Consider the following 17,014-nt stretch of genomic DNA (forward strand, 5'->3'; position numbering starts at 1 on the left):
CTTGGGTACTTAGCACCAGGGGCCGGGTGTTCTAGATTCTGCTCGTCCGTCAGGATCACCTCAATGGGTACACATTAAAGTCTCCTGGGGGGCTTTTAAATATCCTGGTGCCCAGGCCCTACCCCAGTCCAGACGAGTGACATCAGAATCCCTGTTGGGTGCAAGCATGAGGATTACTCACATCCCCCCCACCCCCCAGTGATTTCAGTGTGTGGCCAAGGGTGAGCATCATACAGAACCAGGGAGCTCGAAAAGCAGCTCCATGTAGGCTCCCCTCACTGGTTTCTCCTCTGCTTGCACTTTCTTCGGGATTTCTGTATCATACCGTTGACACTAGGTTCTTTTGATACTCAACTGGAGTGAGGGTTCGTAGGCCGGATTATAATCTTCTGAAGGGCAAAACCCATGCACGTATTGACTTAACCTTCACAAGCCCTGGTGAGTCCAGGGTGCCCTCCTTCAGGGGACGGCCACGCTGTGGACGGGCATCAGCTGTTACGTGTTGTGCGTCGGTAAGGGGTGAAGTGGTGTGGTTGGCGTGTCTCTTCATTTCTCTCTGGAGGCCATAGCCTTGAGTCACTCAGAGGTAAAGATCAGCACTGAGGTAGTCAGAACATGTGACAGCTATTCCCTCAACTCCCACATCTCTGAATTGCCTGATTTTCTTCACAGGTGAGAGAAGCGACTTACACATTAGTGCTGAGCTAAAACCTTTTCTAGGAAATACCCCAGGGAGGGAGCTGATGGGCTTCTCCTGCCTGACTCAGCATCCTGCTATGACCCTAGGCCATTCCCTCTGTGGTCTATTGTCTGGGGTCTAATTTAATGATGGAAAGCCTAGCAGGAGGCTCAAAGGTAGGCTTTGTAAAAACAGGATGATGTGGCTACAGCAGGGGCTCCTCAGGAAACTGTAAGGAGGGAATGCAGTTGGGAAGGGCTTCAGAGGATTCTGGAATCACCGTCTTCAGATAATCCTAGCATCCAGGCAAGCGATCTTTTGTTTGATCCATTTGAAGTCGGTTTTTTTAAACAAATAAATTCTGAATTTTCTGTACAAATTGCAGATAAAATGCTTCAAGGGTTTATTATCTCAGTTCCCACGTAAGCGATTTGCAAAGACTTCTTCAATCTTGCTCTTCGCGTAGCTTGTTCAATTATTCCTGATCCAGGTGTTTCTTGCCTGGTCTGCTTTATTTATTTTTTTTCTTGATTAAGCACCAGGCTCAACAGCTGCTTTTTTAAACCTTGAGTTGATGGGATTTTCTTTGTTTCAAACAGTTTCTCATACTCAGTGTCAGCTCTGCTCGTTCCAAACATAGTGGTGAGATAAATCTGGGAATAATATTCTCAGTACTCTGAGGAAAGATTTGATTATCTGGGACTGGTTCCCTTTACTAAGCGGTCCCACACCACAGCAAAATCCTGTGGCGTGCTTTCATTTCAGTCCAAAGACCAATAAAGGTAACTGATTTCACACACCGCCCTGGCCCAGTGGTTCCTGGGCCTGACGTCCGTGAAGTTCTGACTTGGTTGTGTCGTGGGACATGGGGAGGGATGCAGCATGAGGGGAGGTGAGACAGAGCATGACAGGGCCCCCACCTCTACTTCACCCGAACAGCTGTGCTCTATATTTTATATGCTAGAATTCAATAACTGGTTTTGCTTGCAAAAAAAAAAAAAAAGAAAATGATTCCATAGCTCAAAAAATGTTTAAATGTAATTTTTATAGATATAATCAAATGGCTCTCCAAAAGAGCTGCCCCAGTTCGTAATCTAACCAAGAGTGTTTTGCCATATCCTCACTAATGCTGGAGATTCGGTCTTTAAATTTTCTAGTCTCATGGGTGAAATATTATCTCATTCTCATTTGAATTTGCATTTCTATTATTAATAGTGAGGTAAGGATCATTTTACATATTTATTGGCCACATATTTTTTGTGTGAATTTCCTGCCTATTTATGTGCTTTACCCATTTTTATTAGGCTCTCACTGAGTTTTGGGAGGTATTCTCTCATATTATGATCTTAATATGTGTTAAAAATATTTTCTATCAAGGTGCACTTGTCTTTTATTTTTATCTATAACATCTTTTTAAAAAATTATAATTTCAGGATTTTGTGTCTTTCTTAAAAGTGTTGTTTTTTTTATTTTTCAGCTCCAGGATATAAAAATAATACCCCCTATTTTCTTTCTTTTTTTTTTTTTAAAGATTTTATTTATTTATTTGACAGAGAAAGACACAGCAAGAGAGGGAACACAAGCAGGAGGAGTGGGAGAGGAAGAAACAGGCTTCCTGCTGAGCAGGGAGCCCAATGTGGGGCTTGATCCCAGGACCCTGGGATCATGACCTGAGCCAAAAAAGGTAGACGCTTAACCGGTTGAGCCACCCAGGCGCCCAATACCCCCTATTTTCGTCTGATACTTCTATAGTTTTACTTCTTTCCATTTTTGTTTTGAATCCTGTCAGGTCTTGGGATTTGATTTTACTCTACCTTTTAGGTAATTAGCTACCTTGTTATATTTTCATGGATTCTAGCAGAGCACACGAGACTCCTGGGTCAGAGACAAAGGGCCTTATTTCTCATAGCACAGGGGCAGCATGAGATTCAGCGTGTTTGTTTCTGTTTCTCTTGCCCCCAAGACTCACAGGAATGGTGCAGAGCACCATTTTCCAAGACAGGAGAAGAGCACTTAGCTCAAGGAACCAGCCATTTTGTAGCAGAGAGAGATGCTATTTCATCCCTCAAGGATGCTCACTGCAAACATGGTGCTGGGGAATAGCCTGGGTCTTGCATTCTTGGCAAAGCAGTAGGATATGTTGGAGAATGAGCCCACTAGACTACTGGCTCCCAACAAATTCAAGTAAAATGTATTTTCATACATGATGGGAGATAGGGATCCATTTTTTTTTTCCCCCAAACGGATAACTAATAGTCCAATACCATTTGCTAAGTAACTCCTCATTAGTGATTCAGTCAGTTTAAAAACACCACTAACTTGAAATACCCCTTTTGCCATATGCTACATTCCCATTCATAGGTGGTACACTTCTGGATTTACATGTCTGTTAAAGTGATCCATCTCTCTGTTCTGATAACAAAACCATACTGTTTGGTTTCCTAGAGTGATAACATTGTTTTGATATCTGGTAAGTCTAGTCCCCCTGTTTTTGCTTTTGCCTTGTTGTTTTGTGGTGGGTGCTATTCTTGCTCATGTTCTCCTCGGATGAAATTTAGACGCACATTTTATAGAAAGCTCTGCTGGCATTTTGATCGATATTGTATTGAATTGGCAGATTGAGAAAAATACGAACATCATTCAGTAACATGGTGCATCTTTGTGATCATTCCGTTTTTTAAGTGTCTTTCAGGAAACTTTTGTCATTTTTTTGAGATTTGTAATCTCTTAATGGATCATTTCTAGATATTTTATAGGTTTATTGTGATTGGGAATAGAATCTTTCTTTCCTGTCACATTTTTAATTGGTTACTGCTGGCATATGGGAAAGTGATTTCTTTTTTTATTTGATCTCATTTGGGGCACCCTTATGAACTCTGTTATAAACATAATATTCCAATTAATTCTCTTTAATTTTCTGGTGGGAAGACATATCTACAAATAATGACAGTTATGGCTTTTTTTCTCCCCGGTATTTACCTTCAGTTCTTTTTCTTATTTCATTGGCTATGACCTCCAGGGCAGTGTTGGAAATGGGCATCTGTGTTAGTTTCCTATTACTTCTGGAACTAATTACCACAAACTTGGTGGGTTAAAGCAACATAAATTAATTGCTGTAGAGTTTTGGAAGTCAGAAGTCCAAAATGGGGTTCACTAGGCTAAAATCAGGGTATCTGTTGGGCTGCATTCCTGCTGGAGGCTCTAAGGGGAGAGTCCATGCCCTGTTCTAGAGGCTGCCTCTTGTTTCATCTTTCGGGCCAGCAGTGCAGCATTTTTTATCTCTGTCTGACTCAAACTCTTTTCCTGCTTCCCTCTTTCCCTCACAAGGATCCTGTGAGTACATTGGGCCCACCCAGATAGTCCGGGATAATCTCCCCATCTCAAAATTCTTAATCATATCTGCAATATGTATGATGTATTCCCAGGTTCCAGGGATTAGGATATGGACATCTTTGGGGGCCCCTCATTCTGCCTACCACAGCATCCGTGCCTTAATCCACATGTTACAGGGAACAAGAGTAATATTTAAGCATTAAAAAGTAAGGTTTGTTTTAGGTTTGTAATAGACCATTTTATCAAGCCGGGGAGTTTCCTCCTCTTCCTGGTAATGAAACTTTTATCAGGAAAGGATGTTGAATTATTTTAAAATGTGGGGGCACACATTCAGATGATATTCTTCTCCTTAAATCTATTAAAGTTATGAGTTACATTAATAGAGTTCTTCTTGCTGAAATATCCTTAAAATTCTGAGATAACCTCTATTTGGTCATGATATATTATTCTTTTTATACAATGATGAATTCAACTTGCTAATTTTTTTCTTAGAGAGCGGGAGAGGGGAGAGGTGCAGAGGGAGAGGGAGAGAAAGAATCTTAAGCAGGCTCCAACACCCAATGCAGAGCCTGTTGTGGGGCTCTATCTCACAGCCCTGAGATCATGACCTGAGCCGAAATCAAGAGTCAGATGCTAACTGACTGAGCCACTCAGGTGCCCCACAACTTGCTAATATTTTATTTAGTGTAGTTACCTCTATGTTCAAAGTATGTGTGGCCCATGACCTGTGTGTCTGTGCATGTGTGCAATCTACCCTTATGTAATTTTAAAATCAGGAATATGCCCTTAGGTGTACTTTACGAGACCTCACGGGTCATTTTCACATATTTAATGTTAAGGAGTTAACAGAGGATTTTCGAACACTGACTCCCCAGAGGGGTCTTACACAGCAGCCTAACACAAGTCATAAGCTCTGCTTTATTTGGTGAATTTGTTGGGGAAATATTTTTGACTTTACAACAGTGACACAGCATTGGTGGAAATCCTCAAGAAATAAAAATATCTACATGCAAAATTAGAGAGAATGAGTAAATTGAGAATCACCTTAAATGATACGCTGAATGAAAGCGAGCCAAGAGCACAAGTATATACAATGTCTTAAAATAAAATGTCAGTGTGTTTTGGAGATAGAATGGTTAATATGGATGTACCAAGCAAATACTGGTAATTTTTTTTAGATTTGGAGTTTGAGGCCCATCTTCTTTGGAGAACTGTTTCTCCCACTGAAGAAAGGCACATATCCATAAAGGGATGCTTTAGCAGGAAGTCAAAATAGTTTCACTGACCCCAAGCTAAAACATAGCTTGATTGCTATCTTCAATTACATGGAAAGTGGTGAGTGGATCATGGCCAATTCTCCATTTATAGAGACAAAGGTGAGAAGATGGTGGCATTTTATAGCAGCAACATGTTTGCTTAAAGAAGAAATATTACTGGCTCTTGGAGGAGACTAGGGTCCCAAGAGGATAGTGAACCTCAAGATCAACATAGTCTTGAAAAACAGTAGGCAAACAAGCCAGCCATAGGTATGCTATGCCAAGCCCTGTGCAGGAGACTGAGAGCCCTCACGTGGGTCACTGTTGTGGTCTGAGGTCACAGCTGCCATTTGCCCACCCCTCTCACCACAGTGGACGGAGGAAAACAGTGTTCTTAAGAAATCCCAGGACACGATCTCAGTTTCTTTTCCCAAGCTTCCATTGGAGATGATGCCTAAATGAGGGCCAGGCATCCTACAGGATCATCTTGCAGAACAAGATCGAGGTCCCCTTGCTCAACCGTGGTTGGAAACTCAGAAGCTAGAATCTAGGAGAGAAAGAGACAAAGTAAACATGATGCAAGATCCTGATTAAAATTAGGTCGTCCAGCTCAAATCAGAATCTTGGAGCATGTAGAAAACCTGTAAGTTTAAAGCATAGGAAAAAATTTGTAACCTAGAAAAAGGAGCAAGCATTTCTGGGACCTTGATTTGTAATACTGCATGGGAAGGTCTTCTACCTTGGCCTGGTGTATGGGCTCCATTCTGTGGTCCTGACTCCCTTCCTTCTCTGACATGGCTAGATGTCTTTAGGAGACACCCAGATTCTCTGGTCCCCTGAGCCCCAGATCTCAGGATTACCTGGGCAGCTTGATCAGAATATAGACCCCAGATCCCCTCACAAACCACCAACTGAGGATCTTCAGGAACTGGGTCAGGAAATCTACTTTCGATGTTGAATGGCTGCCTTGTGCCTGACCCCTGGGGTCCCAAGGCTGGCTTCGGGAAGCACTTTCACTGGCTAATGGCAGTTCACCCGTCGATATGGAGGCTAAGGAACACAGAAGTGTTGGGTGTTAAAACATCATGAGCTCAAATGTATTTTTATTTTTTAATTTTTTTTAGATTTTATTTTTTATTTATTTGACAGAGAGAGACACAGCGAGAGAGGGAACACAAGCAGGGGGAGTGGGAGAGGGAGAAGCAGGCTTCCCGAGGAGCAGGGAGCCCGACTCGGGGCTCGATCCCAGGACCCTGGGATCATGACCTGAGCCAAAGGCAGACGCTTCACTGACTGAGCCACCCAGGGACCCCTCAAATGTACTTTTAAAAAGCTTTTCATCAAATCTTGCCTTTTAATGATTTCTCGCTTGGGAATTACTCTTTCATCATTTGTTTGGGATTTAGTTGAAAAAACATCACTGAAGGCCACACCCTTACTTTCCTGTTATTAGGTGGGATTCTGCAGCATAAACATCCTTTGGTTTATTTCTGAAGCTTATGCTAAAATGAGACTAAAGGTAGCAGCGAACACTTACGTACGTATGGGGGACGGTGCTCAGTGCTTGATGCGAGTTTACACATTCTGTCCTCTATGGAAGCTTGAGACATGATGAGGTAGGTACTGTTACTGGCCCCGTTTTTACAGCTGGAAAAACCAAGGCACAGAGAAGTGACTGGCGTAGTGTTTCACCATGGTGGAGTCCTGCCCAGCCTCCAGAGTCCTGTTCCTGACCACCACTCTGTGCCACCATTAACCCCGTCTACTCTGTAGGAATTCCTCAGATCGCCCCTATCCCTGCGGCAAGCATCCCCACCCTCCTCACATCCCTAAGCTTTCTTTGTGGATGGCTCCTGCCTGGGGTTGTACTGCCGAGAGCTGCTGAAGGTGCATGCTGATGTGCCTCTCGGCTCCCAAAGCTCATGGTGGTCCATGCTCAGGGATGCTCCACCCCCTGTCCTGCTGGCCCGGGCCCTCTCCAATGGGAGTTACTTCTGCCTTGTGCTCTCAATGTTCCCGCTGTCTTGAACTTGTCTTCTGCATCTTTCAGGACTCAGGCATGGGTCCCGGGGGACAGATGAATGCTGGACATTGGGGTGGATTTGTTCTCTCCCCCCACTGACCCGTGTCCATTGTCCTGAAACCACACTTGTGCACCCAGTCCCCAATGTAAAGAGATCTTAGCCAGCCCCTCACCCGGCCTCCACATCTCCCTGGACAAGCCTGATTTTAAGGATGAACACAGAAAGAAAAAGATGATAATGAGGACAAGGGACTTGCCAGTATCAACAAGTATCAGAGCCAAAATTGAAGCTTGGGTTTAGGTTTCTGGCTCCCAGCTCTTTGGGGCCATAGGTGCCTCTCTGTGTGGTACCTGAACTCTAAAACCTAGTGAAGCACCTTGATCCTACCTGAGGGATGCCATTGCTTTCTGTCAGAGTGCTCTTTACCAGGTAGGAGGTAGCTGGGATCCGGGGGCTGGTTTGATTTTAAAGCCGATGGACTAGCTTCAAGAACTAGTTCATTCTAACAGAGCCTCTGGGCTGGTCTGTAAGAAGATGGTCCAGTTACACACTCTCAACGCAAGGCTGGGTTTCCTGGATGGGTGGGGAAGCAGAAGGCAGCCGTGGCTTTGCTCTGATGCGTCTTCCGTGGCATGAGATACAGAGTATTTGTTCCCACCTGTCTTACCCTCTTTCTTATCCCTTTCTGGCCTGTTTCCTCTTAAAGGAAAGGGCTAGAATAATATATCTTGTGCAAGCACCCACGAGAATGAATTGAGCTAATGTGATGGAAAGGGCTTAGTAATCCACAAACCATCAGAGAAATGGAAATTATCAACCTCTGTCTCACTTCCTGTTGCTCAGAGGTGGTGCTAGTCACCTGGACCATTGTTGTTCGTTAGTACTGGGAGTGGGAGTGGATCTTTAGCTGGAGAATATGGCTGGGGTGGTGGAATTAGCCACAAAACCAGGGCAGGTTGCTGAATTGCACAGACGGAGTAAAGCACACGAAGGCATGCTGGGCTCCCGAGCTGGATGTGCTCTCTGAGCCTGGAGTACCGACTGAGGATGACAGGCCCAGCTCCCTATGCAGCTCCGTTACTAATCGGTAAGCACAGGGAAACCCAGCCTGCAAATCACACTTAATTGTTCGCATATGGTCTACCAGCTCTCCATTTACTGCGAGATGCGCGGCAACAGAAGGCTCTTCGCGATGCTGAGCTGTAAACACACAGTCTATGGGCCTGTTTGGAAAGGAGCGAAAATGAACAAATCAGTCATTGTTCTGGAGAGCCCACTGCAAGTCCTGCAGGAACTATCCTGGCATTAAAGTTGTTTCCCCCCGAACCCTAAAATTCATTAAGCCAGGATCCAAGATAATGACCCCATTGTCCGAAACTGGAAATCTGTAACCTCCCTCGCATGGTGCTTTTTCTCAGGAAGAGCAGCTTCTCAGCAGAGGCACGATGAACCTTTGGGCTGCATGGTTCTTTGTTGCTTTGTTGCAGCAAACCTGCCTGACTTCTCCCCACTAGGTGACAGAACACACCACCGCCCTCCTCCCTGCCCCAGTTGTGACATACAAAAAGGTTTCCAAATGGCCCCCAGGGGCCCAAATTGCCAGCAGTTGAGAACCAGTGAGAGAAGGTAGAGATGAGGGATGGGCTAAGCCCATCAGTGATGTTGAACAAAAGTGGGGCTTAGAGGGGCATAAGCAACCTCAGGCTAGAACAGAGCCAGGAGGAAGACTCTGTAAATAAAGAAAGCGGAGTTACAAGATGGTGAAAACAAACAGCCTTTGCTTCGACTGGCCATCCTCAAATTGTCCTTGCTGTGAAAGGTGATGGCGAGGGTGCTGAGATGAGCAAGACCAGTTAAAGCGTAAGCCTCGGGCCAAGCTCACACACCGGCAGTGGTCGGCTCTGCAAGTGACAGCCACAGCCTCAAGCCAGAAAACAGCCTTTTCTAGAGGGGCTGGGAGCAATGGTGCTTAAGTACCAACGACCCCAGCCTCTCATCCATAGGCGTCATAGGAAGTTCATAGGAAGCTGGGTCAGGAACCAGAAAGACAAGCACAGGGAGTTCGAGCAATCAGAGTACCCAGCTTTATGGTCGTTCGTGTCTGCTGGGGCTGCAGAGTCATGCCAAGCCAGAGGCTGGAACATCTGTTCTAACGCACACATGCACACACACACACGTGTAAACACACACACGTGCACACACACATGCACACACACGTGCACAAATGCACATGTCGTGAGAAAGGCAAGATCATGACTCCAGTCCTCGGCCTGGGGAGTGTGGGTGGAACCTTGCAGGAGAGGGGCTCAGGGCTAAGCGGGAAGCAGTGCAGACAGAGTCCCTCTCACGGAGTCAGCTGGAGGGCCAGGACACTAGATGTGTTCTCGGGTTGAGCAGCGTGGTCTTACAGCCTAAACAGTACATACCAGTCTTTTCCCTTAAAAGGAAAATGCACTCAAGCACTAGCTACTCATCATCATATTAAGGAGTAATATTTTTCTAGTGCTCTTTTTACTGAAATTTTAGCCTGCATTTAGTGCCTTGGAAGCCCATGCTTATCTCCGCACCGTGGTCTTTGGCTCTCTACGTGTGCATATGCGTCTTTAACACACGATTATACACGTGTCCAGTTTCTTCTGGGACCCGGTCTGCCTTGGCCTCTACCTAATCCCACACATCTGGACATAGTTGCCCCTGCATGGGTGATTGCCTGGCCAACAGACTCTGTGATAGAACAGGTGAGACAACATGTCTCACTACTATCCCAGGTCGGGTGGGGGGAGTTAGAGGGGGGATAGGGGGTGGCTGTTTAGTCCCCATGAAGACCAGCCTTGCTTGACTCAGATATGGTACTCTTTCCCCACTCCAGCTCTTGGCCTGGGGGTGGGAGCTCGGTATTGCTCAGTGGAATCTTAAAAAGACAAAGCACTAGGAAGCTCCAAATCCGAAACATGCTGCAGGTGTCCCAGAGACCTGGCTCTGCCTCTCAGAGCCCTCCCCAGCTCATCACATCCCTCTGCCTTCCTCCTCTTCATTCTCTTAAGGATAATGGAACACCTTTCTTTCAGGATGCCGTTACCTTTAAGGTGCTAGGGATAATACCGCCAGTCCAGTGGAATTCTGATTCAGGGTTTGTTTCCTACATTGAGAATCATTTTAAAAGAACAGCATTAGGTCTGACGTCATTTTCTCCCCCCCAAAATGACAAGCATGTGTTGCCGGGGGCCTTCGCACGGAAGGGGTGTTTTCCCTCCTGATGAGTAAGCAGTCTGTGGTTTCCCTGCACCTGCACTGAGCAAACGAGAGCCTGGCGCCTTGAACTCCTTGCTCTGCTCTCTGGTCTGCAGGGGCCACTCTGGTTATCTGGGCGAGTCCCTTAATCTTCCTTTGCCACCATCCCCATCCCCATGTCTGGAGGAGTGTTTTGTCTTCCTCTGTGTACAAGCAACATGGCATTCCTAATCCTTTTCAGAAGACCCACCCATGTCCTGCTGCTTAGCTGTTCCTTCTCAGTGCTTAGCTCCCATCTGATGACAGGGGCATTTTCGGCCAACAGCAGGTAGTACTCATTACTGTAAAGCTTCTGCTCTTGGCATTCGCCCTGCTGCATCCCAGCCCTGCTGTCTTGTAGCTCCCTCCTCGGTGCCTCCCAGGTGGTCGCTAAAGCTCGCAGCCCCAGGAAGTCTTTGTTCCGTGAGGGGAGAGCCTTTTGAGAAGGCTGCCTCCCGGAACTCTTTCTGGAAGTTTCTGGGCTCCTCCAGACCACAGCATCCTGAGCCCCACCTGCCTAGACCTCAGCTACTTCCGTTTCCCACAGTCTGCTCTGACTCGAGTCCTCGGCATCCCTCTCAAGAGAGTTCCAGAAGGAAATTAATGATAGTGGTACGTTTTGCCACGAAATGCTAAAATAGCCATCAGTTGGAATGATTCCCCTGACGTGCCGGTCTAATGTGCTGTGTTGAATCAAAAGTCTGGCTCGGTGAGCCAACTCATTAAATCCTTACGAACAGCCATCCTCAGAGATTGTCCTTCTCACACATTTTCCTGCTCATTCTGTCCCAGTTCGGCCCTATCAGGACTGCTTTTGCTTTATACCCACCCCATAACCACCTCAGTAAGAGGCCAGGGTTGTTCGACTGAGTATACTCGTGGAAATAAAGTAGGAAGAACACCTCTTCCTGTTCCCATTGTACAGGATCCATTGCCTTCCCAAAGCTGGGTTCCCCGACGTTCATCCCAACTGTAAAGTGCCCAGACCGTGGGAGATTTCCCTTGGGTTCACTCTTGTGTTCTCGATCCAGGCAATGCTCAACTATGTGCAGGAAATGGAAGGCGAGCAGGAAAAGCCTGGAAACGGGAAAACCCGGATAATCCTGAGAAACCCTTCGGTCATTCATTTTAACAGCCCCCCCAACCCCCCATGAGGCCACTTCCACAGTCATTCACCCAAGGGTGCGGCTGGGAAGCGGATGTGCTCAGAGAATCGGAATGGCCCATTTGAAATTCTACTGGGTTTCATTTTCTTCCTCTCCACCCTGTGGTAGAATCCAGTTTTTATTACAAGTCACGTAGCCTGCCGGTGGTACTGAGAAACCAAAGGAGAACAGCACATGCTCTGGGCTGTTCCCCAGGGGGCCCTGTCAGTCACCCCCTGAGAAGGGCACTGCTGGGAGTCCTGGAACAGACCAGCCGCACGCAGAGGCTTGCAGTGACCAGGACCTGCACCCTCACTCTTGGAGCTCAACATGAGGGACTCGGGGGCAGGGGGCCACGGTTTCTGAGGCTGGCCATTCTGCCCGTTGTTGGGAGGCTCTGGGCATCGGTGCACTCCGCCTCAGACAGCGTTTGCAAGGCATGACGGTCATTCTTGACATGACAGATGGGAGCCTCAGACCTTGCTCAGAGTGACAGGTTTCTGAACACTGTTCAGTGTGAGCGAACGGTAAGTCGAACTTTGCTTTACAGCTTGGATTCTTTCCTGTATGGCCTTCACGCCCTCTTCAAAGGTGACTTCAGAATCACAGCACGAGACGAGTGGGTATTTGCCGACATGGACCTTCTGCATAAGGTTGTTGCTCCGGCCATCAGGATGTCCCTGAAGCTTCACCAGGTAAGAAAATAAAAAAGTTTTTAAAAACTCATTTTTTTAAAAAAAGGTAAGTCTGAAACATTAGGGAGCAAACAAGACATTTCAGGTCCCTTTTCTTGGCATGACATTTGTGAGTGGGTGTGTTACTTGGGTAACTAAGCATTGAGGCCAGCCAGATATTCTTGACATCAGCCAGTGGCTACTGGCCCTCGAGAGCGGCTAGCAGGTGGGGATACTGTGCTAGGACAGAAAAGGGGAACTGGCCAGAGAAAATGACATCTCAAGTGCCCAAACCTAAGCCACAAAGCTGTTTCCCTGGGCACGTTCCAGCAGTTAGGACAGTGGGAGGAGGAGGTGTCCCCTCCCCAGCTCGGGATTCGGAAGGAGAGGGGGAAGAGTCCATGTGGATGTGGACTTGGCTCTTAGGGTCATCGGCTGAGTCACCATCTGCACACTCACCCCCGGGTCAGCTCTCTGGTCCACCCTGAGTCCGCAAATGGACTTCCTTCCTCCAGGACCAGTTCACCTGCCCCGACGAATATGAAGACCCAGGGGTCCTCTATGAGGCCATCCAGTCCTTTGAGAAGAAAGTAGTGATCTGCCACGAGGGTGACCCGGCCTGGAGGGGCGCCGTGCTGTCCAACAAGGAGGAGCTTCTCACCCTGCGGCACGTGGTAGACGAGGGCACAGACGAGTACAAGGTCATCATGCTCCACAGGAGCTTCCTGAGCTTCAAGGTTATCAAGGTACAGTGGCCCTATCTCCCGGCTGGTACCAGCGCTTGCGTCCCTGGGCCAGCTTCTCTTTCAGGGACACGGTCTTGGGGGAGCAGAAGTGGGCCAGGGGGCCAGGGTCATTCCCGCCCCTGAGAACTAGTGTGTAGGCAGGGGCTTTGGCAAGAAGTCCTGGTAGACGCCCATGTAGATGAGGGTCAGGATCTGGCTTATTTGTAAACACTTTCTAATTCTCTAAACTTCCAGAACTTTAATAACCTATTCCTGGACCTGAAGGCTTTCTAACCAGTATTTCTTCTCTTTGTATTGCTTCAAACACTGGATCGAAAACAACAACTTTCTTTTTGCCCTGTTTCCCCATGAAAGTGGCATCATACCCATCTTCTAGGACCGCTCTTCTGGCCTGACCGTGGAAACGGCTTCAGGCCAGAGTGGTGTAGTCACCGATATTCAGACCCACAGCCCTGCTCACGGTCTGTAGGGTAAAACCAGCAGACTGAAAACACGCGCCGTCATCCGCTCTCCTCCCCGTTCCTTCCCTGACCCACAGGTTAACAAAGAATGTGTCCGTGGCCTCTGGGCCGGCCAGCAGCAAGAGCTCATATTCCTTCGCAACCGCAACCCAGAGCGTGGAAGCATCCAGAACAACAAGCAGGTCCTCCGAAACTTGATTAATTCCTCCTGTGACCAGCCTCTGGGGTACCCCATGTATGTCTCCCCGCTAACCACGTCCTACCTAGGGACCCACAGGCAGCTGCAGAGTGTCTGGAGCGGCCCCGTCACTTTGGACGGCATCAGGACGTGGTTCCGAACCAAGTGGTTAAGGTAGGTCTTTCCTACCCAGGCCTTCATCCAGATGCTGGGGGTGGGGGGTGCACGTAGAGCTCCCCCATTTCTGGTTAGAGTTTCACTCTTGACCACCATTTCCACGTACGATGAAAACTGCTATTCCCAAGTGGCCTAACAGATCATTTGTCTCCACAAGCAGTTTCAGAGGATGAGTCGGGGGGAGCCTCACACAGATGAGACTCTGTGTCCCTCACACTGGCTGAGGCTGAGGTCCGGCTCGCGTTCCTGCAGAGGTTGTGGGTCTGCAGGAGTAACTGTTCCACCTCTGTCAGGGAGACCAGGCCTGAACGCCCCCACCCCCCCCACCCCGGCGTGCGGCTCTCATCCAGTAAGCCCTCTGCCTGCTTGTGGAAAGGTCTCGGGTTAGCTGGAATGGATTCGAGGAGGAGCAGCCGCGGAGTGTGGCGGAGCTGCTCATCACGGGCCCCAGAGCCCAGGGTTCTTTCGGAAGGGCAGGGCTGTAGCTTATTCACCCCAGGGCAGTTTGTTCATTTACCACGCACTGGCATTTAGGGACCAGGAGCCCCCCTCTCCCCTGCCGCCCAGGCGTGCTGCTCACCCGTGGAGCGCAGTCTTCCACCCTGACTCCGACTTGGGTGGGGGGCGGCCCTGGAGGGGGTAGGAATGTCTGCTGAGAGCGCTTGAGGTCCCTCTCCCCTCCCAGGGTGCGCAAGGGCTGTGATTCTGGCCAGGGAGGCGCCGGCAACATTGAAGACGTGGACGGGAGGGCTGCCCCCTCTGCAGGCAGCGGCCGCGCTCCGGGCGGCGAGAACCAGGAGAGCAGCACGGAACAGCCCGGAAAAAATGGGACCCACCACTGGTCGCCCCGCGAAGGGACACAGAGGACAGGTGGGTGCAGCGGGGCCTCAAGGTTACTGATCGAAGCACCTTTGGTCCCAGTGACCAACGCCACAGGTGATGCTGTATTCTAGCCTGCAAGAGCTCCTTCTTGCAAAAAGAAAATAAATCAGGATTGGGCCAAAGGATGCCCCAAATTTACTGACTCTGCTCGCAAAAAAACTCTGTTAGACTCAGGTTTTTTCCTTTATCCATCTCTTGTCTATTACCGTAGCCAGCCATCTGTCTGTCCATCTGTCCACTGGCCACTCCCTCCATCCCACCTCTCCCTCATTCGGTGGCCATTGGATCGTGCGCCTTCTGTGTCTGGCAGTGCTGTAGCTACTGATCCAGGCTGGCGTGTGCATCCCTCTGAGAGGGGATCCTCTCCCTCTCTGAGTCTGTGGGCCTCCTGCTCCCCCATTCCTGCTTCTCTCTGGTTCCCACCTCCCCCACGTACACCTGACATTTCAGAGGGTAACAAAAGAGGGGAAAAGGGATGCCAGCAGATGGGATGGAGGAGGCGCACTGGTCCACGTTTGGGATGAGTTTAAAGTCTAACATCAATTTTAAACTAATGCCCACCTAGTTAGGCTCACCCAGATGGATGAGGTTCCAGAACCTGCTCCACAGGGGGCGGCTGGGTTAGGAAAGTTGACACTGAGGGCTCGCAGAGGACATACCAGGTGGATGGATGCAGGAGAGGCAGATGCTCTGTCCTGGTTCCCGCCAGCACATCAGTGCTTGGCTTTGCGCTTTGCAACCTGTGAGTGATTCCATCTTTTGGCCTCAGTGCTTCCTCACCGTCCAGAAGCCTTCATTAAGTGCCTCTGTGTGCCTGTCCCACGGGCCAGCTCTGCACCCAGTGAGTTAGCAAGGGACAGTCTGTGCCTCCTGGAAGTGCCCTAGGCAAGCCTGAGGATTTAACTGCAACAGGATTTACAGAAAACACGGGCAAGACGGAAGATAGATAGACAGCTGATAGAAAGAAAGAAAGAAATGAAGAAAGAAGGAAAGAAAGAAAAAAAGAAAGAAAGAAAGCTGATAGTAGAATAATACAGATACATAGGGAGGTAGAGAGAGACGCAGGTGACTGATGGATGAACAGATAGATGAGACCGAGAGATGGAAAGATGGAAGCTAGGAAGGAAGAGAAGAAGGTAGGTAGGGAGAGAGAGGGAGATGGGTAGCTGGGCAGAGTGGCTGGTGTTACCTGCTCCTGCCTGCAGCCAGCTGCCCTGAGGGCTGAGCAGAGCCCCTGCCTGGCCAGAGGCCTCAGTGCTCCAGACTCCCTCTCAGGCTGGGAGTGTCTTACTGCTTCGTTAACACTTGTTATTGCTGCATGAGCAATGTGAAGTTTCAGAATCACTGAAGCGATTTTCCAGATGGGAAAATGCAAGGTAGCTTCCAAATGGAGAAATGCCTGCGCACTTGGCACGTCTGTCCAGGTGACTTGTCTGCACCAGAGAAAGTCTGGAGTCGGGGGAGGGGGCTGGGATTGGGCTGGAGGAGGCCCGAGCTCTTAAAGAGTTGGAGGCCGGTGTGCTGGACGAGCCTGGGACCCCGTGAGATGCCTCTTCCCTTTTTTACGAGTAAAAAGGGGCCAACGCTGCTTGGCCTGGCAGACGTGTCCCTCCCTAGTGTCCCTAGTGTCCCTCCCTCCCCTCAGGACCCGGACACCCTGGGTAGTGAATGTTCTTCCCATTCACAGCCAGAGGCCTGCAGCTGGGAGCACATACAGATTTTTGTGGCAGATGTTGGAGCAGGATCTTCCAGAGCCCAGACCAGCTGTTAATTTTTCATTATTGCTTCTTAAAACGGCTCTTACCGAGGTCACTCCTGGCTTTCTGTGCTCTACACTGTACCGAGGCGGGCCTGGGACGTCAGCCACAGGCCTGGGCTCCCAGCACACGTGACCGCCAGTCCCCACCTGCAGCGCGAGGCTGCCTCAGGCTCTGAGACCCGCTGCCGTCTTGCTCAGGGGCTTGATGGAGCCCACAGCCAAGCACCAGTGGCTTTGAAGCCATCTGCCTTGCTGCTGTCCCCTCTGTTGTGTGCCCACCTGCCCGCCCGCCAGGGTTCTATCAGGCGCACCCCTGCAGCAGTGATAAATCGTAATAACAAGTAACAGTTCCCCAGCCCTCACTGCTGCCCAGTGTCATCCTGCGTGCTTTCCAAGTGCAGATTCTCTGGTCCTCACCGTGACCCAACGA

At 48.9% G+C, this 17,014-nt stretch overlaps 1 protein-coding gene across 4 annotated transcripts in view; it reads left to right on the forward strand.

Moving 5' to 3' along the window:
- PCNX2 (pecanex 2) overlaps positions 1-17,014 on the forward strand; it is a 306,833-nt gene that overhangs the window by 281,106 nt on the left and 8,713 nt on the right. For all 4 annotated transcript variants that reach the window (XM_064594619.1, XM_064594618.1, XM_045877819.3 and 1 more), the window contains 4 exons: positions 12,258-12,402; positions 12,897-13,127; positions 13,666-13,940; positions 14,629-14,813. In XM_064594619.1, the coding sequence (XP_064450689.1) occupies positions 12,258-12,402; positions 12,897-13,127; positions 13,666-13,940; positions 14,629-14,813 (836 nt within the window). The remainder of the gene's footprint in view (positions 1-12,257; positions 12,403-12,896; positions 13,128-13,665; positions 13,941-14,628; positions 14,814-17,014) is intronic.

Source organism: Mirounga angustirostris, unplaced genomic scaffold, assembly GCF_029215605.1.
Source record: "Mirounga angustirostris isolate CCGP_5_RB_7025 unplaced genomic scaffold, mMirAng1.0.hap1 SCAF_6, whole genome shotgun sequence".
NCBI classification, from domain to species: domain Eukaryota; kingdom Metazoa; phylum Chordata; class Mammalia; order Carnivora; family Phocidae; genus Mirounga; species Mirounga angustirostris.